Source organism: Heloderma suspectum, chromosome 2 (assembly GCF_057233095.1).
Source record: "Heloderma suspectum isolate Gila_16-S chromosome 2, 16-S_ref, whole genome shotgun sequence".
Lineage (NCBI taxonomy): Eukaryota > Metazoa > Chordata > Lepidosauria > Squamata > Helodermatidae > Heloderma > Heloderma suspectum.
This window is the reverse complement of record NC_139459.1, coordinates 158,611,554-158,635,453: the sequence shown is the minus strand read 5'-3', so window position 1 is coordinate 158,635,453 and position 23,900 is coordinate 158,611,554. Positions and strand designations below refer to the sequence as shown.

General features: G+C 46.2%; 1 protein-coding gene across 2 annotated transcripts in view; it reads right to left on the bottom strand.

Annotated features, from left to right (window-relative positions):
• The window catches only part of FSTL1 (follistatin like 1), a 52,966-nt gene that overhangs the window by 7,015 nt on the left and 22,051 nt on the right, over positions 1–23,900 (bottom strand). For both annotated transcript variants that reach the window (XM_084835374.1, XM_084835375.1), the window contains exons 5-9: positions 17,975–18,007; positions 15,636–15,766; positions 15,108–15,226; positions 13,377–13,489; positions 12,842–12,952 (exon numbers count right to left, since the gene is read on the bottom strand). In XM_084835374.1, coding sequence (XP_084691500.1) covers positions 12,842–12,952; positions 13,377–13,489; positions 15,108–15,226; positions 15,636–15,766; positions 17,975–18,007 — 507 coding nt within the window. The remainder of the gene's footprint in view (positions 1–12,841; positions 12,953–13,376; positions 13,490–15,107; positions 15,227–15,635; positions 15,767–17,974; positions 18,008–23,900) is intronic.

Genomic DNA, 23,900 nt, shown 5'->3' with positions numbered 1-23,900 from the left:
ATACCCCATTTCAAGATTCCAGGCAAAAACCCCCAATAGCAACTCCCCTAAAAGCACCCCGCAAAGATAAGCTAGAGAATGGGAGACTTATTTGTCTGTTTTTTATTTTAAACATTTCTACCTTATCTTTCAACAAGGCCTCTAAGGTGGTTCACAACTATTTAAAAAACAGTATATAATCATACACTACAAACTATAGCTGCTGCATATGTCTTCCATGTCTCTCCCCCTGCTCACACACTTTGATATATGTAAAACCTGTGACTTGACTAAACTGCATTGGTGAAAGAATCTTCCCCTTTTCTCAAGGGTAAGCACGCGCGCGCGCACACACACACACACACACACCATGCAGGTAAACTCTCATTTGGTGAATGCCAGGCACACCATTCTAACTATTGCTACTACTGGCTAAACATTCATGAGCAGTTTTGCCTTGCAGCATCACAGCTTAGCAACATGGAAAAGAAACGGAAATTCTTTACTCACCGGTGAATTTGCGTTCTCGCTGAGTGAAGGAGGCCAGCCAGTACTGGGAGGTTCCGCCTCCAGGACTGAGAAGGCAGTCTCCAAATTAATTTCCAGAGGAGGCGGGGCCTCCCCAAAGCTCACCAGTTGAGTCTTCCAAGTCGTTGAAACTCCTTGGAAGCCCTCCATCCTGACGGTCTTCAATTGCGAACCTTGATTGACGGTCAGGCTGAGGAAGCAACCAGTGGTGAAGCCTGCCTAGCCTATGAGTTGCCTAGAATGAGACCAGCCCGGGTGGGCCTGGCTGGCCTCCTTCACTCGATGAGAACAGAAATTCACCAGTGAGTAAAGAATTTCCATTTCTCCTACCAAGTGCAGGAGGCCAGCCAGTACAGGGATGTGCCAAAGCAGTTCATCCCTGGTTGGGTCAACAAACCCTTAGGCTGGCCCCCTGCTAGGGCTGCAGAACCCTCTGGAGGACCCTCCTGCTGAAGGCACCCTCTGCAGAGGCAAAAAGATTGATTTTGTAGTGACGTGTAAATGTATGCACGGACAACCATGTGGCCGCCCTGCACATCTCCTCAAACGGAGCCCCAGAAGGCTGCTGATGTGGCCATCCCCCTAACCGAGTGGGCCAATATTCCCTCCGGGGCTGTTAGGCCACTGGAGGTGTATGTAGGCCAGCGCAATGCACTCGCAAAGCCAGCATGCCAGAGAGGCTACTGACACCTTCTTGCCCAAGGAGGATGGTCTGAGAAACACAAATAGGGCACTGTGTTGCCTGTGGGGCTTGGTTCTATCTAGATAGAACTTGAGGGCCTGTCTGGCATCCAGAGTATGCCACTCCCTTTCCTGGGGGTTGGAAGGGTGAGAGCAAAAGGATGGGATGACCAGTTCCTGGGCTCTGTGAAAGTCCGAATTGATCTTGGAGATGAAGGTTGGGTCTGGGCGGAGGACCACGTTGTCCCTGTGAAAAATACAAAGCTCCTTTTCCGCCGAGAGCAAAGACTCTTCTGGTGGACGTGATAGCAGAAGCAGAAGGATTGTCTTGAGGGACAACATCTTAAGGGTGGCAGTCCCTAGGGGTTCGAATAGGGCTTTGGACAGTGCCTTGAGCACAGCATTGAGGCTCCATGTGGGGAACCTTCTCACCAGGGGAGGGCTGATCAGTGAAATTGCCCTCAGGAACCTCTTGATGTGGGGGTGAGAACCTAGGGTCCCCTAAGGCAGAAACCTGTCTCCTTAGGGTATTAGTTTTAAGACCTGCTGACAGGCCCTCCAGGATATCTCCTATGCCGGTGACTAGTGGGTCTCTCCCTGTAGTCTGGGCCCATATGATGAAAGCCTTCCAGATGCGATCATATGATCTATTAGTGGAGGACTTCCTGAAGGCTAGGAGGGTGGAGACCACCCTTGAAGAGTAGCCCTGGATCCCTTGCAGTTTCCGTTCAACGTCCAGGCGGTTAGTTTCAAGAAACCTGGGTCCTGATGTGTGATCGGGCCTTGAGTCAGTAGGTCGTGTCAGGGCGGTAAAATCAGAGGCTTGGTTTACCAGGTTGGCATACCATGGCCTCCTTGGCCAATTGAGCGCTATCAGGATCAAATCCGCCCACTGGTCCCTCAGCTTCTGGATCACCTTCAGGATGAGGGGTAGAGGAGGGAAGGCATACAGAAGCCCTCTGGGCCACCTGTTGGTCAGAGCGTCTGAGAACTTGGTGCCTCTTGTGGCGTAGCGAGTGGCAAATCTGGGGAGCTTGACATTCTGCTGGGATGCAAAGAGTTTCATGCAGGGCCAGCCTAACTGGTTTGTCAGCCAAATGAACGTGTCTGGGTGAAGAGACCACTCCCCTGGGTCTAGAGATGTCCTGCTGAGTCAGTCGGCCCGGATGTTCAGTATGCCCCTTAGGTGCTCTGCCCTGATGGAGTAGCGGTGTTTTTGAGCCCACCTTAAAACATCATGGCCTCCTTTTGAAGGGATTTAGACTGAGTTCCTCCTTGTTTGTTCAAGTATGCCTTCATTACTACACTCTCTGTTCTGACCAGAACATCCTGGGACTCTAACTGTGGAGCTAGGTGTCTCAATGCCAAGCGGATGTTCCAGTAGGTTGATGCTGAGGTGAGATTCCTCCGTGGTCCATAGGCCTTGGGTGTGGTGGCCCTCGCAGAGAGCCCTCCACCCCATGAGGCAAGCATCCGTGGTCAGGGTGGTGAACGATGGAGTCTGGATCGGGACCCCCACTCATGAGGTTGGGTGGGTGTGACCACCAAGACAGGGTGCGAGAGACTTCTGCTGGAACCCACACCGCCAGGTTGATGCTGGCTGTTATTTCTGTCTGGAAGGCCAAGAGGAACGACTGTAGGGGCCTTGCGTGGAACCTTGCCCACTGGATGGTCTCCTGGCAAGAAACCATCATGCCCAGCAGTTTTGCCAGCTCTCTGAGGCAGGATTTCTTTTTGGTCTGGATCCAGGCCGCCAGCCTGCTTACTGTAGTCTGCCTGTCCAGGAATAGAGCCACAATGTCCATGTCCACGTTCAGGGTTACCCCCAGGTGGAGTATGGACTGCGAGTGTGACGGGAAGCTCTTTTTTTAATTGATGATGAACCCCAGAGACTATAGGGTTGAAAGAGTGGCACTGGTGTCTTGCATGCACTGTTCCCATGACGATGAGCAGATTAGAATGTCATCCAGATAGGGATGTAGTTGGATGACCTTTGACCTCAGGTAGGCAACTGAGGCCAGGAGGATCTTTGTGAACACTTTTGGAGCCGTGGCTAGGCCAAAGGGAGGAGCCTTGAATTGGAATTGTTTGGTTCCATAGCTGAAGCTCAGAAACTTGCGGTGAGATGGCCAGATGGGAATGTGCAGGTAGGCCTCTGCCAGATCCACCAAGGTTAAGAAGTCCCCGCTTCGGAGGCTCTCATTTATGGACTTGAGCGTCTCCATTTGGAACTTCTGCTTCTTTATGCAGCGGTTAAGCCTCTTCAAGTCCAAAATGGATCTGGTCCCCCCGTTCATCTTTGGGACTGTGAAGAAGAGTCACATCCCATCCCCTCTCTTTTTGAGGCACCTTCTCGATGGCTTGGATCTGACGGAGATGTTGTATAGCTGTGAGAGTCCTCAAATGCCCAGCTGGCTCCTTCCGATGGGGAGAGCTGAAGAAGCGCTCCCTGGGCGGTCTCTGGAGCTCTATAGAATAACCCTCTGTCACCGTTTCCAGGACCCAGCTGTCTGAGCAGAGCCACCTCCAGGCATTTGAGAAGTCCCACAGCCAGGAAAGGGGGGGACAGTGAGTCATGCTGAATGGGTGGTCTTGGCATGCTGGGGGGGGGGCTCTGAGGTTGCCCGCCTTGGCCCTGGTGTCTTGTTGTTTGGCTTTTCCCTCCCTAGGAACGTATGTGGAGGGGAAGGGCGGCCTGAAGGGACAAAATGGCTTGGGCTTTGCTTGAAAGCACTTTGTCTCTTTCTTTTCTGGGTTTTCACGGCTTTCTTCTTGTCCTTTGTCTCTACCAGCAGTTTGTCCAGCGCTTCCCCAAACAGCAGCTTACCTGAGAAGGGGATGCCTGCCAGGTTGGATTTGGTTTTGGTGTGCACCCCCCAGCTGTATAACCAGATATTTCTTCTTGCCATGATGTTGGCTGTGGCCTTTGCCCCCAGCTGGAACGTGTCTAGCGACGCGTCGGCTAGGAACACTGCTGCCATTGCCATGTCCTGTGTGGTTTCATGGGTGTCCTCCCCTACGTCTCTCCACTGGAGCAGACCGTTTGCCATCATGAAGATGCCCTTGGTGACGATGGTAGACGTGGTCACCACCCGCATGGATGTAGCTGAGGCGTCGAAGCCTCTGCAGAGGGCTGCCTCAGTCCTTCAACCATGCTGGTCTGAGAGAAGCTCGCCCAGCTCTGAGGTCAGGAGGGCCTTAGGGCTGAGAGCTGCGACTGGTTCGACTACTCTTGGGGTGACCAGATCCTGCATGGCATCCTCTTGTAGGCAATAGAACTTCTCACAGTGGCGGTGGAGTGTCTTAGATCTAGCTGGCTTAGACCACTCCTTGCGTAGAATCTCTTCCAGACTTAGTGGGAGTGGCACATTTGGGGGGGGGGGATGGAAAGGCCACCGCTGTCCCTGCCCTCTTTGCCCTACTTTGGAGGTGGAGTGTCTTCTTCCTGGTCTGTAAGCTCCAGGATGTTAAGGCATTTGGAAATTATTCTGGGAAATGCCTCCGCAGGGAAAAGATGGCCCTATTGGGGCTTTTCCTTGGGCTTGTCTCTCTCCGAGGCGTCTCCCCCCTCAGACTCCGATGAGTTTGATCTGGGGGAAGGAGATTTGGAACTTTGGGAGTCAGAGAGGTAGGCTGGGATGAGGAAGGGGATCTGGCCCTTCGGCTCCCTTCTCCACGCTTCCTCGCTTTCTTTCTCTGGATGGGTGGAGACGAGGATTTGGTGCGCTTCCTTCCAGAGGGGCCCCTACTAGAGGTGCAGCGGGACCAGCCCAAGGCCTCCTTCCTCCTTCCCCTCTGTCTGCTTTTCCTAGAGTGGGCGCGGGGGGTGGAGGTGCAACTGTGCCTCCGTTTGGAGCATGAACCGCTGTGCCGAAAGTCCATGGAGCTGTGGCTTGACAATTGTGAGTGGGTGCGTCGCTTGCAACAGGCCCTTTCCCTGGATGAGCTCCTGTGAAAGTGCTCATGGTGTCTCGTCCTCTCCTGGGGGGAGGCCTTGCATCTGATTTGGCAAATGGCCTCCTCCAGTAAATCCAGCATAAACTTTCCCTTTCCCGGACTTGTGTGTGTGTGTGTGGGAGCTGACCCTCAGGGTTGGGCCTATAGCTGGGCTCCAGCCCCCCCCCAGGCTCCTGCGATGGGGAAGATGGGGAACTGTAGTCCCCCATTTCCCACCCTTCCAAGTGGGGGCGTGGGCCTGAGGGGTTTGCCCTGGATTTCCCACCCTTTCAGTCCCTTGATCGGGTAGTGGGGGGGAACGGGGGCGGGACACGAGGGGCCTTGCTGTCACCTGACTCACCCTCTCCTGACCACTTGTGCTCCTTGGAGGGAGGCAGGGGGCAAAGGTAGCCACCAACGACCCTTGCAGGCCCTGATGCCTGCTGAGGCTTTTCTCCACCGCTCCGCTCTGGTTGTTGGCAGGGAGGGGGCCGATGGCGGTGCCTGCCTCAACCCACTACAGGAGATTTTCCCCGCTTTGCAGGGCCAGAGCATTGGGGCTTCCCTGGTGCCTGTGCAGAGGTGGGAAAGAAGCCCTTGGGGGGCGGTCCTGAATCCTTCTCCCCACTGAGAGCTGGCTTTCTGTATGCCAGAGGAGCGGTCGCCTCCCCCGCATCACAACCACAAGGCACTCTTCTTCACTTTCGTCTTCTTTCTTCTTCCTTTGGGGGGGGTTGCTCTCACACGTGAGAGCTAGGAGAAGCTTCCTCCTTCCACCAGGCACGAAGTACAACTGGCGAGCATGGGGAAGGCCCCACCTCCTCAGTAAGTTAATTTGGAGACTGCCTTCACAGTCCCGGAGGCGGAACCTCCCTGTACTGGCTGGCCTCCTGCACTGGGTAGGAGAACCACCACTGCACACACAGAGTGCCACTGTAACTCACTACAGGGGAAGGACTAAGCACTGTCTCCGTCATTATGGTGTCTCCTCCAACAGGGAGAGGGAAAGTGAAGCAAGTGCACTTCAGGAGCACATATATAATACCATTCTCTTTCCCTCTGTATCACTTCCTCACAAACTCCCACTTTCCACTCAGGCCCAGAGACCATGTGTTGCAACAGCTGACCGTTGCTTGTTACTCTCTCTGTGTCGTCCTTTACACTCCATTGGCAGTTCTCCAAAAGGTGCAGAGGACAGCTCTGTTCATACCACAGAGTGACCAGCAGCAATGACCAGAACCTGTTGGGTTGTGAACCTACTTGTTCCAGACAGGTTCTTGTACCTTTGCAAGCTCTGTGACGAACAGGCAAAAAACATACCTAGCATGGGGGGAACACCGGACCTATTGCTCTGGTGTCTGTCATGCAGTTCTCCAAGGCATAGGAGCCCTCCTGGGACAAACAATTAGCAACTCCCTTTGTTTCTGTACATGCTCTATACAAGCCTGCACCCACAGGAACTATTTTGGGGCTCTGTAATAGGTCCCCTCCTTCTTTCCCTTCATGTTTTGCAGTCAACAGGGAGCTTATGAGCAGTGTGTGTAGGAGGGGGTGGTATAGCAAATGCCAATCCCTGTGCACAGGGATTTCTGAAGGCTTGCAGTTGCTGGCCTCTTCCTACCTGTGCCATAGTAGCTCATGTGGTAGACAGTGATATCACCGTACCGGGGGGGCAGACAACTCCCTGTCACTGTGAGCAGAATGGCTCCTTCCATGGCTTTCTCTCATAGGAGCATCATCCTGAACCACAACTGTGTGGAATTGGCAGTGTTGTCATGGATGCTGCTAGTGTAGCCGGTAGTGTTGCTCTGTTCTGTGCCTTTTATTGTATTCCCCCTCAACGTTTGTGCTGGGGGTGTATAGGACACCAACAAAGTTATGCTGACATTACAGCAACATCACTGGTATAGCAGGACCATAGGGATTGCGCCGTAAGATTATGAATTGCTGCATATTAAAAGTACCATGAAAATGTAAAAGAATAATAATACAACACCATAACTTCCCTGTTACCTTGGCTGACTCTAAATTCCCTTCTCTAAGAATTCTCTTCTCGATTACACACCCAGCAGGTCCTCTTGGTTTTTTTCAATATGGTTCCATTTATTTGCAAGTAATCCCTCAATCTATCCTGAGACCATTCACACAATCTTCTTGAGTCTGATGGTCTTCAATTACAACTTGAACTGTAGCACTTTACTAGATTTTGTTCTCTTCTTGGTGTTAATTGCCCACTACTTGGTCCAATTACTAAAATTCTCCCTAATGGCTGCATGGCAAAAAAATGTGGCCATCTACCTTAATCCAGGCTCTTTCAGCAGCAGTTAGAGGTCAGTCATAGAGAGAGGGAGACAAAGATTTGTTACTGGTTTAAAATATGACAAATGAAAGGAAAACCATCCGTTTTATGCCTCACAAATCATTAGTGAGATTAAAAGAGAGGCATCAGGAACTGTTACGAGGCTAATGTAGGAGAAAAGGCCTTTTCTGCAGGCCTGAATCAAAGTCCCCAAGATGGAAAAGTATTAAGAATGTCGTAAGAGAATTACTGTGAAAAATAAGACACAAACAACTGGGTGAGAGGGTGGAATAAACTGATAAAGACTCCAACTGACTCTTTCTGAGTCTTCCTATCTCATGAAGACAATGGTTCCCTGTTGCTTCATGAGATAAGAAACTGCCTTACAAGAAGTTTCACGTATTTTAGCTCAAGCTGTGCTTAGGGATGTATTCATGGTTCACATAGAAAGAAGTATGCTGTACATGTGATAAATGCCTGATGCATGTGTGATCAGCTTAAACCCTATGTGATTGGATATAGGTAGCCTATGCTAACTTTTGATTGGCTAAGACCTTTGCTTAGCTTTTTCTATGTATGTATTTTGTATTCTTTATAAACCAAGTAACCTGTTTCCCCAATTTGTAGTTCCTTGGCAAATTACCCATGTATACACGTTTTGAATAAAGTGTGATTTCAGATAGGTGACCACCAGCCTCATCCTTTAGTCGGGGATGGTTCTCACTCTGTTTGTTTCCCCAACACTAAATAAATTCATACTGAAACTTGTAAAGGCTGGGATTCCTCCCCTCACAATGGGATCCATGAGGGAACAAAATAAAAGCAACTCTACTTGCACAGTAACAGATGCTATCAGGAAGGAGCTTGGGGTTTTGGCAGTGCCACAACCCAGACCTAGAGCATTCAATGACACTGAATGCAAGCAAATTCTAAGCTGATCAAGGAAGCTGTCCCCTGCAGATTTTGCAGTTAGTTTACAGACCTCATTGTCACTATGTAGCACTCCCTCCTGGCCACCAGAGTTGGAACATCTGCCCTCCAAGAGCTCTCAAGGCCTCAGATGTAATGGGACAAGGATTAAAATCAACCCATGTCCACCTCCTCCTACCCAAACCTGGCTCCAAGCAGAGACCTGAGCTGTGTCCTCCTTGGTCTCCCACCCCCATCTGTGATATACACTGCTGCAAGCAGCACTGTATGATGGGAAGCTTCTCCCCTCTTGCAAGACATCCTAGCCAGGCAGAGCCACATCCCCATCACCTGGGCAATAATGTTCTGCTTTGCTGCCTTGCTTGTTAGCTCTTTAAAGCAGCTGCCCTGCTCACTGGGCCCTCTACCATACAGTGCCTTGCATAAAGTATTCACATACACCTTTTGACTTCTCCACATTTTGTTGTGTTACAACCTGGAATTAAAATTGATTTAATTATGAGTTCTTGTCACTGATCTACACAAAATAGTCCATAATGTTGAAGCAGGGAAAAAATCTACATATTTTACAAAATGATTTACAAATAAAAACCTGAAAAGTCTGGATTGCATAAGGATTCACCCCCTTTGCTGTGACACCCCTAAATAAGCTCTGGTGCAACCAACTGCCTTCAGAAATTACATCATTAGTTGAATGGAGTCCACCTGTATGCAATTCAAGTGTCGCATGATTTCAGATTAAATACACCTGTTTCTGGAAGGCCTCAGAGTTTGTTGGAGAGCATATCTCAACAAACAGCATTATGAAGACCAAGGAGCTATGAAAACAAGTCCAGGATAAAGTTCTGGAGAAGCACCAATCAAGGTTGGGTTATAAGAAAATATCCCAAACTATGACCATCCCCTGTAGCACTGTTAAATCCATTATTACAAAATAGAAAGAATATGGCACAACTGTGACTCTGCCTAGAGAAGGCTGTCCACCAAAACTCTGTGACCGGGGTCAGGAGGGCACTAGTCAGAGAAGCAACTAAGAAGGCCAATGGTAACTCTGAAAGAGCTGGAGAGATCCACAGCTAAGATGGGAGAAACCGTCCATGGGATAACTATCACCCGGACGCTCCACAAAGCTGAGATTTATGGAAGAGTGGCAAGAAGAAAGCTACTGATGAAAAAACCCGTATCACATCTTGTTTGGATTTTGCCAAAAGGCATGTGGGAGGCAGCAAACATGTGGAAAATGCTTCTCTGGTCTGATGAGCCCACAATTGAACTTTTTGGCCTCGCTGCAAAACCCTATGTGTGGTGCAAAGCCAACAGTGCTCATCGCCCTGAGAACACCATCTCCATGGTGAAGCATGGTGGTGGCAGCATCATGTGGGGATGCTTTTCATCGGCAGGGACAGGGAAACTGGTCAGGATTGAGGGCAAGATGGATGGAGCCAAATACAGGGCAAGTCTAGAGGAAAACCTTTTTCAGTCTGCAAGGGACCTGGGACTGGGGCGGAGGTTCACCTTCCAGCAGTGATTTAAAAACAAGAACCTGAATATCTTAGAATGGCCCAGTCAAAGACCAGACCTCAAGCTGACTGAGAATCTGTGGCAAGACTTGAAAATTGCTGTTCACCAATGGTCCCCATCCAACCTGACAGAGCTTGAGCAATTTCGCCAAGAGGAATGGGCAAAAATTGCAGGATCCAGATGCACAAAGCTGGTACAGACTCACCCCAAAAGACCCACAGCTCTAATTGCTGCCAAAGGTGCTTCTACCAAGTATAGACTCAGGGGGGTGAATACTTATGCAACCAACAAATGCCAGTTTGTTTTTGTTTAATCAACTTTTGTGCCACAATACAAATATTTTGCACCTTCAAAGTGTTAAGTATGTTGTGTAAATCAAATCGTAAAAATGCCAATTAAATCCATTTTAATTCCATGTTGTAACCTAACAAAATGTGGAAAAGCCAAAGTGGGGTGAATATTTATGCAAGACACCGTATATGTCAGGTCTTCCTCTGTAGGAAGTTTGGGGGAGAGACACCCAAATGGCTTTTGATACCGTTGACCACGGTATCCTACTGGACCGCCTGGAGGGGTTGGGCATTGGAGACACCGTATTACGGTGGTTCCGGTCCTTCCTCTCCGGCAGGTACCAGAGGGTAGCACTGGGAGAGGAGGTTCAGACCCGTGGCCACTTATTTGTGGGGTGCCACAGGGTTCCATCCTCTCCCCGATGCTATTTAACATCTATGTGAAGCCGCTGGGGGCTATCATCAGGAGGTTTGGGGTGCAGTGTCATCAATATGCGGATGACACGCAGCTCTACCTCTCATTCAAATCTTCACCAAGGTTGGCCGTAGAATCCCTGTCCAAATGTCTGGAGACGGTGAGTGGCTGGATGGGGAGGAATACGCTGAAGCTGAACCCTGACAAGACCGAGGTACTTTTGGTGGGAGACAAGAGGAGGCTAGGGGATGTTGACCTGGTGTTGAATGGGGTACGGCTACCCTTGAAGGACCAGGTCTGCAGCCTGGGGGTCATTTTGGACTCCCAGCTGTCCATGGAGGCTCAGGTGTCAGCTGTGAGCCGGACAGCGCTGTATCAACTCCATCTGATACGGCGGCTGCGCCCCTTCCTTCCCGACCATCTGCTCCCATCGGTAGTACATGCCCTGGTCTCCTCTCGTTTAGACTACTGTAATGTGCTCTACGTGGGGTTACCCTTGAAGACGGTTCGGAAACTGCAGCTGGTACAGAACACGGTGGCTCGCCTGATTAAAGGCAGCTGCTGGCGAGATCACATCACTCCAGTGCTGAAGGAGTTGCACTGGTTACCAGTTGTTTTCCGGGCCAAATTCAAGGTGTTGGTTTTGACCTTTAAAACCCTATATGGTTCCGGCCCAGCCTATCTTAACGAGCGCCTCCAGCAGCACCAGACAGGCCGCTTAACAAGATCAGCCTCGGATGGTCTTCTGTCAGTCCCATCAGCCAAGACAGCTAGACCGGTGGGGACGAGGGAGAGGGCCTTTTCTGTGGTGGCCCCCACTCTGTGGAACTCCCTCCCTAGGGAACTCCGTCATGCCCCCTCTTTAATGAGCTTCCGTCGTGCATTAAAAACGTGGCTGTTCAGGCAGGCATTTGGGGTGGGTTAGGGTATTTTAGAAAATGTTTTTATTGTAGAATTGTATTGTTTTAAACTGTTTTATTGTATGTTGTACATCACCCAGAGTGGCTGGGTGACCAGCCAGATGGGCGATTAATAAATTTAATAATAATAATAATAACAACAACAACACCATGGGAAAATGTGGAAAAAATGTGGAAAAACCAAAGGGGGGTGAATACTTATGCAAGGCATCGTATATGCCAGATCTCCAGAATATGTCAGGTCACCACATATGTCAGGTTTCCCTCAGTGACCGTACATGTCAGGTCTCCCCCAGTTTGGGGGAGAGACCCAATGGAAAAATGTGGGGAAAAAATGTGGAAAAGCCGAAGGATGTGTGTGAATACTTATGCAAGGCACCGTATATGTCAGGTCTCCCCCAGTCTGCTGCTGTGGGCAGTTTGAGGGAGGAACCCCATGGACTGGGACACACTTTAAGGCCACATGCTCGATTTAACACAGGGGTGGGCTATATTCCCTCTTGGGTAAACTGTCAAGAGGCCACAGATAGGTGGGGAATTTTGGAGGGTAATTATGGAGACTAGTAGGCACAAGGTGTACCTCTTTCGTCTGTATGAAGGTTGCTGAATAGACCTGTGAGGCCTGGCAAATGGCAGGGATTGCAGCCTGTGGGCTTTAGCAAGTAATACTGTAGACTAAACCAGGCTATTGTCTGCTACCTCTTCAGTCTATGGGGAATCATCTTCAAGCTACCAAGAAACCTTCATTCATGGCCCAGCTCCCTCAGTCACACTATCAAACTTCCCTAAGATAGTGGGGAAAGTTAATCCCTTTTTAAAGTGTGCGTGTGTGGTGTTATTTACTTGCTGGCTAGTCTTGGGCTAAAGAGCTTCACAGTTGATATTCTTTAGCCCAAGACTAGCCAGCAATTAAATAACCACTGGCAAGTTTGACAGCTGCCCTGCCCCTCTCCCCAAATTCCATGAGACATCTGGGCCTTGCTCATCAGGAAGGCCAATACCAATATTTTCCAGTTTGAGTGGAAATTTAAAGTGTCATTTATATGACACTTTACTGAATGATTTACTAAAATAAAGAATGACTACATTTCTCCAAGAAAATAAATTACCTATATAAATAAAGTTGAATGTGGCATGATCTACCTTTAGTGAAACCATGCTGCCTTACACATTATATGCTATTTCATTACCTTCCTCTCCTCTCCAGTATTTCTATTTATTTTCAACACAGATGCTTGAGGAAGTGTTTGGAACAAAAGCCAGTAGTCCAGACATCACATTTCTTTCCTCTGGGGTAAAAATATTATTGTTAAATGATCCAGGATTTTCCAGTTGTACATACCCTCACAGGTCATAGCAGTACACACCCAGTTCCCACAGGCACAGACACAGCGGTTACACTCCACCTGGGTCTCTGCTCCATCCTCGTATGTTTCATCTTCCAGGGCACATTCTGAAAAGAGCACAAAGAAGGGAATTGAGTTTGAATGTACATGGAATGGATTGGGTTTGGAGTGCCACCCAATCATGCTCCAATTGAATAAGCACCTTTACTTAACTTGCAGCTTTGTTATTTCAGCCCACTTGTTAGTGCAGTAAATTTCCACCATGACAGTGACAGAGATTGAGAATGACCCTATTTAGGATGCTACCTTGGAATAGGGAGAATTGTTGCTTTCTACACATTTGGCTTGTAGCAATATTATCAATGCTGAAGCAGGCTAAAGATTAAGGACTGCCAAAGGTAGGACGGTGTATATGGGCTGGATTTTGAGACAAGTTTGTAAAATATTTACTTCTAGCCCTACATCACCCTGCTCTCTCGACTCTTTTAGGGGCCCCACTCCATCTTTGTGCAGGCAAGGAGCTCCTCCTACTTTTTTCTGGTGGGTTGAAGGCTGGATTGAGGCACTTCAAAAATTCATTGAAGCTAAGCTTCCAGTCAGCATTTTCATCAGAGAGCTCAATGAGGGCATCCACGCAGAGTTCCCTGGAAGAGACACAATGGTATAACCACTAGCCCAGCCCAGAGGTAGACTCCAAGTACATCACAGTAAAGGAGAAACAGTTAACATTTCAATATCCAAATGCTGTTAAATCAATTATCTTGGGTTTCCTGAACAAGTGAAACAACCCCTCAGACTATCTGCACTTGATGGCAGCTGATTCTTCCTGTGGTATGTCCCTCTGTGATCCAAATACATAAAGCAGCTGAGGAATTATTCCTTCCCCTCCTAGTTTAGCAAGCACCATAATAGTCACTGGAAGCTGGATGACACATTTGCAGATGAATAAAAGCATAGAGTAAGATTCAAGGGAATTTGCAAGATTAATGAGTGACAGCTTTAAAAGGTTAGAGGACAATGAAGGGTGGGGGGAGTTGTCTTGCAAAGAACAAGAACCTTTTGATATACGTCTGATGCCTGAATCAACAAGGTTCTGGATCATGACAGTTTTTGGAGGGATAGGATATAAATCCATTAAACAATAATTAAGAGATGGAGAAAGGTGAAGTAGAATTGCGTGGGATTTCAGATAGCTCAGGGTCACTCCATTTGCACTGCTCATGCAACTTCAAATTGCTTTTGTTCTGGGACTGTGGGTTGTGTTAATTTTAGGAGTGTGGGTTGCAATACTTCTTTAAAAGGCAAATCAGCTTTAGAAGCACATAATGAGAAACCACTGTGGGTGAATTTCTACACAGCGCTTGTTGTGGTGGTGGTCACCATTTTGAATATTTGGGGCTCAGCAGAGGCACACCGTAGCTTCTTGTTATGTGTAATGAGGGTGAGGGTGGATTGTTGGGGTGATTGATAAGGCCCGCAGGAAATTCACACACAGTGGCTTCTTGTTATGTGTGAACCAGGTCAAAGAGCGTAAAAAGTGACAGCGGTGGTTCATTATCATTTCCTTTCCTGCTGTTTGTTAGCTCAAAAATCTCTCTCTCAGTGGTCTGGTTTGCACAATTGCTGCAGACCACTATGTCTTATTTAAGCCATGGTGGCATATGGCATGTGCTGGTGGCCATTTTGAATGTTCAAGCCATAGTGGGGGTTGCCATTGGCTTCTGTTGTCCAAAACTGGTGAGGGTGGGTTGTTGGTGTGATTAACAACCCACTCACAACTGCGTGGGCTGTTTTAGAGCTGTGGGTGGTTTGTTAACGACGCCAACAACCCGCCTTTGCCAGGTTCAGGTGACACGATATGTCACAGTGACTGCCCGCCACAGCTTGAATAGTCAAATTGGCTGCTGGCATGTGTGCTCTGTGTACGCTCGCTCGCTCACTCGCGCTCTCTCTCTCTCTCTCTCTCTCTCACACACACACACACACACACACACACACACTTGCTTTCCCACCTCTGAAGCAAAAGACAGAGGACTACAAACTATAGCACAAAATAGGTAGAAAAGCAGATGGGAAACGGGGCATGACTCTGAGTGGACAAATAGGAGGAAGGGAACAAGTTAAGCAGACCCTCCCTCTGCTACTCTTCTGCTCTTAATCATAGCCTCAAAGAGTGGTTTGTGTGAGAAGGTCCTGTCAGGGGAAAGAACCATATAACAGCACCATTTGGAGGTGAACCTAATTTCTTATGCCTGAAGCTACCTGAGCAGCTTGTTGGTCTCTTGATTCACATAGACAGTAATGTTGACAGCTGTCTCATTTTGTTCCACAAATTTCAAAAACTCGTTGGAGTCCAGGCGAGAATCCCCATCATCAAAATTCTGTAAAATCACAGATCAGCATTCAAGATAAGGTAAAATAGCAGCACTTCCCCCCTCCCCCAAGCTCTCATCTACTGGGACAAGTTCACATACTTTGCAGCCAGGAATCCTCAACATGCAGTGAAGGATGGTTTACTTTATCTGCATGGTTGGTATATCATGAGAAATAAATCTCTTTGTAAATGGAGAAAAAAACTGGAGCCTAAAGTTTGATGCCCAAATACTTCTGCCTGAGCAGTCCTAAGGCAGATAAGGTTAGTACTATTATGCACTGATCAAGGTCTTTGTGATGGTACAGCTTAGTATCAGAATAATGATACAGAAATGTTAACATGAATAGTATAAAACAAACACACACACACCCCGCCCAGTTCCTGGTCAATGTCACTATTTTTCCTCTTGTCAGTACCTTGAAGTATTTGTCTAGGATTTCTGTGTAGTTGCTGCCTTTAGAGAACCAACCATCAGGAATGATCTCAGCTTCAAGCCACTGGATGACACGACGACGGAGTTCGTCTCGGTCGGTCTGATAGCAGACAACTGTTGAATGAGAAGAAAGGGAAACATCGGGCCAGGAATGGTGGAAAAATACAAAAAGTTGAAAGAAGAGAAGGAAAAGAAACCACTAGATGGCAGACAAGAAGCCATGATGCTTCAAGTCTCCCTCTCCCAACCTGTGGCATGGCAGGCATATACACTTTGCTCTGCTCTTGAAGCACATGAGAGATCAATCTAAAGGAAACTACAACTGAGTATGTACAGTTATATTTTCAAAAGGCAGAAAGAACAGAATAATTGCTCAGTTTTGTTTCTCCGAGTTTTATAAATGAAAGAGCTAGATGGGTAACCCAGAAAAATAAAGATCGCAGACAGGTGACGATCAGGGTAACCCCAGCTCTTTTCTCATTCTCCACTGCTGCTGCTCAGCCATCTACCCATTTACCATATTCTACTTGGCCTCAAATATGGCACATCTTGATTGTTGTTGTTGCTGTTATTAAGCTAGTGAAGCTTAATGCCCAAGATACTAAACTGAGAGATAAGGTTTGAGTCAGGAAGTCCCTGGCTCAACACTTAACCATGTCATGAACTTACTAGGTGACCAGACACAACTCACATTCTCTCTCTGCCTCAGCTCTCCCTTATTATGGGGATAATAAGACTGACCTAACTTATATTCTTCTTATTATAAGGTATAATAGTATATTATAGTATATTATATATAGTATATTATATAGTTTATTATAATATAGTATATTAGAAGGTATAGTATATTATTAGTATATAGTATATTATAATATAGTATACTATATATTATTAATAGTATATTATAATATAGTATACTATATATTACTATATATATATATTATATATATATATTATAATATAATATACTATATATAGTATATTATAATATAGTATATTATAAGGTATAGTATATTATTATTATAATATACACATCATCCAATTAAAGTAATCATAAAATGCAATCCTGTACCCTCTTCCCTGGGAGTAAGCCCCACTGAATTTAATGGGACTTATTTCTGAGTAAATATGTATAGGATTGCACTGATAATTGATTAATTAAAATGTGTGTGACTAAGGGAGCAATCCTATGCAGATAGACAGCCGTCTCTGAACTCGGAGGCAACCACCTATCCCCTTTGTGGCCAATGAGGCTTGTTTCCGAAATGCACACTCCTGAGGTTCCTGCAAATCGAAATAATGCATTTAGGAGCCTCAGTGTCAAAGCTTTGAAGCTTCAATTGATCACAACAAGGCAGGGAGAACACTGTGTTCTTTGTTGCTTTAAGGAAGTAAGTAACGGGGGTGGGGGAGAGAGAGGAGGAGATTTAGAAGGTTCAAGGCAGAGAGAACACTCTGTTCGTGCAATGATGGTTGCTTAAAGGGAGTAAGTAATGGCGGGGGGAGAAAGAAGGAGAGTGATTTTTATCAAAGAAGAAAGGGGGGGAGGGCCTGGATCGGGGGAAAGCTTCTCTTATTGTTTGAGCAGCTCCTGCCAGTCAGATAACGTTCACTCCAACACCCCACCCCACCCCACCCAGAAGTATTTTATGTGAAGCGACTTATACTGGTGTAGTGCATTCACTCATGGAGCCCTGCACGGACCAAAGCGCACCAAAGCCGAACCCTTGGAAGAATCCAGGTAATGTTCTATTCACATCTCCTTCTGTTGTTGTGGAGAAACCCCCTAGGGCACTATTTTAGCTTGGCAGTTGCCATTTAACATGCATGGATAAAGTTTTTGTTTTAAAAGCACCCAGTTATATCTCTTCATACTCTGTACCCATCAATCCCCACAATTTATAAAGATAAAAATGTGGCAAAGGAACCCAACTTCTTTTATTCCTGAATTCTGCTCATGAAGTAAACACGGTAACCCAAGACAAAGAACGTAGCTTAAATGAATTTATAATATATTTATAATATATTCAATTTTTATACTTAATTAACCAATGATTTGCTGCCATTATGTGTGAACCAGGTCTATGAGTGAGTCTGACAATGAGAATATGATAGAGGCTATGACCATGTAGGACATATAAGGTCAACTCTGTGAAACACTTTTCTTGACAGCATCTGCATGTTTCCAGAATGCATAAGCATTCTGACATAACTTTCTACTTTCCTTCTTCCTGACCCTTGTTGAACAAAATGCCCATGCTGAATAAGTCTAACATGAAAAAGAGCCATCAGAATGCCTGCACATGGCACAGAAATACTTACCTGGACTTGCAGCTGAATTCTTGGGCTTTTTCTCTATTAACAGAAAGAAATAAGGAAAACTTGGATTGAAACTACTGTAACATTTTGTGGTTTTCCTGAAGCACATACTTGCCTCTCCCAGACATGGCATTATTCAAAAGAGAGAAGAGAAAATACAACACAGTTGGTCTTAACTAAGACACTTGAAGAGTTTGGGTCAGTTCCATAGACAGTATATCCACATTTTGCCAACTGACTATTAATACATTGTTTAACATGGTTCTGCACTGGGTAACAATTTACTAACCACATCACAGAGCATGAGGAGAGCTTCCTTTAGAAAAGCATTTAATCCCAAAGAAGTCACAATTCAGCACATCATGTTTATGAGGCTCTTAAAGGTGCCTTGAAAAGAGGACTGGTCTTAATGTCTGGTAGATCATGATTTCAGCCTACAGCCTGGTGGTGCCCAGTTTTTTTTAATGCAAGTGTGCATTAAAAAAAGTAAGAGGTACAGTTAGGGTGCTTGGGCTGCCTTAGAGCAGGATTCACAGTGTAAGAGGATGGGGGGGAAAGTCCCCAGAACCATATTAAGAGGAGATAATATTACATCTAGGTGGGCAACACAGCCAGTCTGCTTGGAACCAAACAAGTACAGACACAAATGCTTGTTGCCCAAGAAATGTCCCAGCCTAATCTGGAACCCTGTACACCCCATCAGGTCAGGACTGGGAGAGTCAAGGCCAAACTACACATTATGCTTAATATATAGTGTGCAGCTACACTTCACTTTCCCCTTAAATTACAGCCATGGAAGGAGGGCAATTGTTTTGGGGACTGCTCTGTGCAGACAAGGGAGGCTTATCTCTTCCCTCTCCAGCCACAATCTGAAAAAAAAATCCCCCTCCAGCACAGCTAGGAGCTTTAGAAAAAAAGAGTTTCCATTGGGGCTAATGGGAACCTTTTTCTACAGTTCCTAACCTCACTTGGGCGGTTGGTGATTTTGCTCAGATCATGGCTGCAAAAGGAAGAGATAAAATTCCACATCCCACATAGGGCAGTCCCAATAAGAATACCCCCCTGCACACATACATTAATTAACAAAAAACAGATTAGTAGTCCACACTATGCATTAAATACATGTGTAGTTTGACTCTCACTTCAGCACCAGAGCAATAGCAGGGAGACTTCTGACCTACAGTCCTAGATGACCATAAGGGTGCAGGGTCAAAGATGTCAGTTCTAGCCCTGGCAACTCTCAATAGATAGTGCAGCTCTAATAACTGGCATGAGACCACAGAACCATAATAAACAAAATATAGTTACAAAGAGCTGATGTTGCATAGTAACTGAGCTAGCAATCAGGAAAACCTTGATCCAAAATCTCATTTCTGCCATGTAAAGAATCCACTCAGCCTCAATCCCCTATCTGAAATAAGCTCATAATAACACTGAGCTACTTTCCAGGGTTGTTGTGAATTACAATGAGATAATGTAAGTGAAGCCCCTTGATTGCTCTAAAAGTGCTATGTTACTACTACTACTGCATGTCACAATCCAATGCAGAGGTAAGTATGTTTAAACCCACTGAGGTTACAGGACTTAGAGTGCAATCCTTTGGTCTGCAGGAGGGCATCCTAGGAGCCATAGGATACTGTGGACCTTCCGCTCCACAAGCAAAGAGGAAGTCCACCCATGGAAGTTCCCCCTTAATGGCGCTGGCACTTTCTGCTGCCATAGCTGCAATGCCCTGCCAGGGCAGTGGGGCAGAAAATGGGGCAGCTTGCCCCCTCATTCCCCAGACATTCCAGACAGAGCCAGAAACTATGCCAGCCTGAGAGCTGGCATAGTAAATTCACTCTCACTGGAGGCAATGAGAGGAGAAAAAACAAGCCTTCCACCTTCTCCCCTGGCTTGTGAGAGCCACCATGGCTTAGGAAGTAATGATTCCTCCCCACCACGACCCTATGATTGCTCTGCCTGGCACATATAAGTCAATTTTATATTGTGTCAAATTATTTAATAATTTGCCAAAGTTAATGGGGATTCTAATTTGGGTTAGGAATTATTAAAACAAAGCAAAGGGAGTGGCAGGAAAAGGAAAGAACGGGGGAAAGAAAAGGCTTCTTGGGGCACTGGCCCTGCAGGCTTGCTGAGAGACAACTGTTTGCAGTGGAAAACCCTTGTCTTTGATTGCCTGAGATGGCTGAAGCCAGGAATCATTCGAGTCCCTGCCCTGTATTTGGAAAACCATGTCTTAGATTGCCTGGGATGAACTATGCCAGGAATCTTTCAAGCTCTTTGCCCTGTATTCTGAGCCATAGAGATTGCAATGGGGAAACTAAATTGTCTGGATCTCAGACACCATTATAGATATTAGCTTTGGATTATTTTGGAATTACAAGAAAAGAGTCTCACTGATTTGGAGTGTCCTGTGTCAGCATGCCAGATTCTGTGCTTGAAAGATCAGGCCCATGACATTCTTATTATCAGGGGTGTCATTATTGACAGGCCCACCTCGGCACAGTCCCCAGCGCTTTTATGAGCTGTGCCCCGGGTTGTTTGAGCTGTCCTAATTGCCATTTTTTTACATTTTCCCATTGACTTGCATTGGAAAACAGAAACAGCCATAACCTTTTTAGTTTGTATGACGAATACGTGAAATTTGGAGAACTGGTAGCCCCCATAGAGCTAACTGAGCCTGCCAAAGTTCAGACAGTTAGGTCCAGTGGCTTTTGTGCTAACCACAGGTAAAATTTGCTTTTTTCAAGAAAATCTGTCAAAGTAAAAAGCTATAATTTTTTTGTGCTTCCACATAAATTCATGGAATTTGGGGACCTGGCAGCCCCTATGGAGCTGACTGAACCTGCCAAATTTCAGACAGTTAGTTTCAGTGGCTTTTGTGCTAGCCATGCGTAAAGTTTCCTTTTCTCAAAGTCTAAAACAAAAAGTTAAAACTGTCAAGCCACACAGGGGATTAGAGATCATAATCAAAAGGTGTTTAAGGTGACCATCAGGAGGTCACTATCCCTAATCTCTGGTTCAGATTTTTTTTTGAGATGCAAAAAACCTCTCTCCCCCTACTTTTCTGGTCTTACATGCCCATTGTTAGCAGCTTGCTTGCAATGAAATTTCGAAGAGGGAGAAGGAAGGGAAGAAACAGTTCCCTGTGAAAAACTGGTATTTCACACAGCATCTGATTTTACTTCCCCAAACTGGAACTTTTCCAATCAGCCTTCACAAACGTTTTTGTGGGGCTCTTCTGTCTGTCAGTTGCCATTATCCAGCAATAGGAAGGGCTGTAACTCAATGGTAGGGCATATGCTTGGTATGCAGAAGGTCTCAGTTCAATCCCTAGCATCTTGAGGTAGGGCTAGGAAAGAATCCTGCCTGAAACTCTGGAGAGCTGCTACTACCAGTCAGTGTCAAAAATACTGGGCTAGATGGACCCAGGATCTGACTCAGTATAAGGCAGTTTCCTATGTTCCTACGAACAGAAAACTTTAATAAAAATAGGAGTTTGGGGTTTGTTTTTAAGTGGAGGGGAGATAAACACTGTTCATGTATATAATCCTATGTATGCCTACTCAGAAGCCCCATGTTTAATAGGATTCCAGCACAAGTTACTTTTGCAGGGAGGTTTGCACCTTGATGTTCTGCATGTTTACTCAGAAATAAGTCCTGAGTTGTGAGCATGGTACTGCAGGCTTAATACAGTGCCTACCCAACTCCATCTAATGAATTGACTACCCTTTCAGCTCAGTCCTATGCATGTTTTGTCATTTGTGTTTTTTTATATTTTGTATGAACTCTAGCTTCAGTGGTGAGGGAAAGGCACTTAGTACATGCTCAGAGTTTCTCCATAACTTAGCCCTAGTTTTGAAAACAGACTCATTGGCTGAATCCTGGTGAAGTCTTGGCACAAAGGAAATTATGGGGAGGAAGATACATTGAGAGTTTGTGCATAACAAGAAAGAGGTAGAGCGGAGTTGCACAAAACAAGACATCAGTTTTTATGAAGAGTTGCTGGAGGATGGTAGGATAAGGAGGGATGGCTGCAGGGAGAGGAATAGAATTGGTAGGGGGAGAATATAAGTGCTCAGTGGTGAAATAAAAGCATTCTACATATACTCAGAGGCACTCTATATTTAAGAACACAAGAAGAGCCGTGCTGCATCAGACCAAGGTCCACCTAGTCCAGCATTCTGTTCACACAGTGGCCAACCAGATGCCCACAGGAAACCCACAAGCAGGACATGAGAGCACCTTCCCACCCATGTTCCCCTGCAGCTAACGTTGGTGAAATGTAAATAAATTCTAGTAATTCTAAATTTGCATGCATGTATATCCTTCAGAAACTTTGCAGGTTTCTTGCCTGGGGGACACCTCTAATGAGCTGTGCATTTTTGTACACATTTACCCAAAAACTATTGGGGAAGGGGTGAAGGGAAGGGAAAGCAAATCACTCCCTCCTCCAAATTGGAGAACTTCCCTTCCACATGAACGGCTGCACCTATCCTTCTGAAACCTTGCTGGTTTCTTACTTAGGGACAACTGTAGGCTGTCTGTAATTTTCATAACAATGGTCCACAAGGAACATAGGGAGATAAGTATGTCCTCTTTGGAGACCTCACAATGTCAAGGCCACCCTTGCACAAAACCCTTTGTTGCTAGCCTTCTGAAATTTGGCAGACAGGATCTCCTCTGATGGGGCAATGAATTCTGAAATTTTTATCCAATTCTTCCAGGGAATACAAATGTTATTGGCAGTTCCCTTTAAAAGAAAATCAAAATATAAACCCTGCACCTATTTTTCTGACGTGTGGCAGGTGCAATCCCCTTCTAGGGGGCTACTATGCCTGAAATTATCATCCAGTTCTGACCAAGAGAAAAAAAGTTACTTTTATTTTTCTAATTTCCCATGGTAGTCAACAGGAAGCATAAAGACTCATTTTTCCAAACCTTGACTCAGGTTTGGTGCTGAGCTGAAGTGGTCCGATTACAAATTGGCCCAAGCAGAAGCAGAATGTTTTCCAAAATATTGAATCAGGGTCTGAGTTGAAGTGGGGTGGGGGGTCAGTGCACACTTCTTATGTACGTATGCAATCTATACACACACACAAGCACACCACATACACACCACACACACACACACACTGGAGGTGCGCTTAGACTTGGATATATATTTATATATATGCAAATTTGTGTTATGGGCCTGTGCCCCCAGATCTTTTAAGAACCTAGCAAAGCCCCTGCTTATTATTAAGTGTGAGAACAATAACTAGATGCTGTAAAATTGATCAAGGAAGAATCATGAGCCAGTGCTAAAGTGCAATGAGAAGTGAAGCTGTGGGCATTCTCAGCCTCCCCCCCACCTTTAGTTCCAAATTAAAAAAAATGGGGCAAAAGCCTCAGCTGAGACAATATTGAATACTATGTTGTGCAGAAAGACCCAACAGGTGATATTCCAACATTGGTTCTGACACAACTAGTACTTGTGTCCAGGATGGTGAGACCAAATGGTGAGCCATTATTAGGGACCCTGGAGCCACAATTTGTTTTTAAAAGTAGAATTGAAAATGGACAGTGTTAAAATGGGGCTTATCCTAAAAAGGGTTTTAGAGGTGCGTGGGATTGAAACCCAAGTATGTTGCGAAGACCCGTGGACTCGCCAGGTATGTTGTCTCCCGGGAGAACAGACTAGAGACGTTGCCTGCACTCATAAAGCCCACTGACAGGTATCCCTTTCTTCTCATCCATGTGGGAACAAATGATACCGCCATGCAGAGCTACGAAGAAATCACGTCAGACTTTGAAGCTTTGGGAAGGAAATTCAAGAACTTTGGGGTCCAGATAGTTTTCTCATCCATCCTTCCAGTAGTTAGAAGAGGGATAGGAAGGGAAAGGAAAATACTCCAGGTGAATGAATGGCTACGAAGGTGGTGCT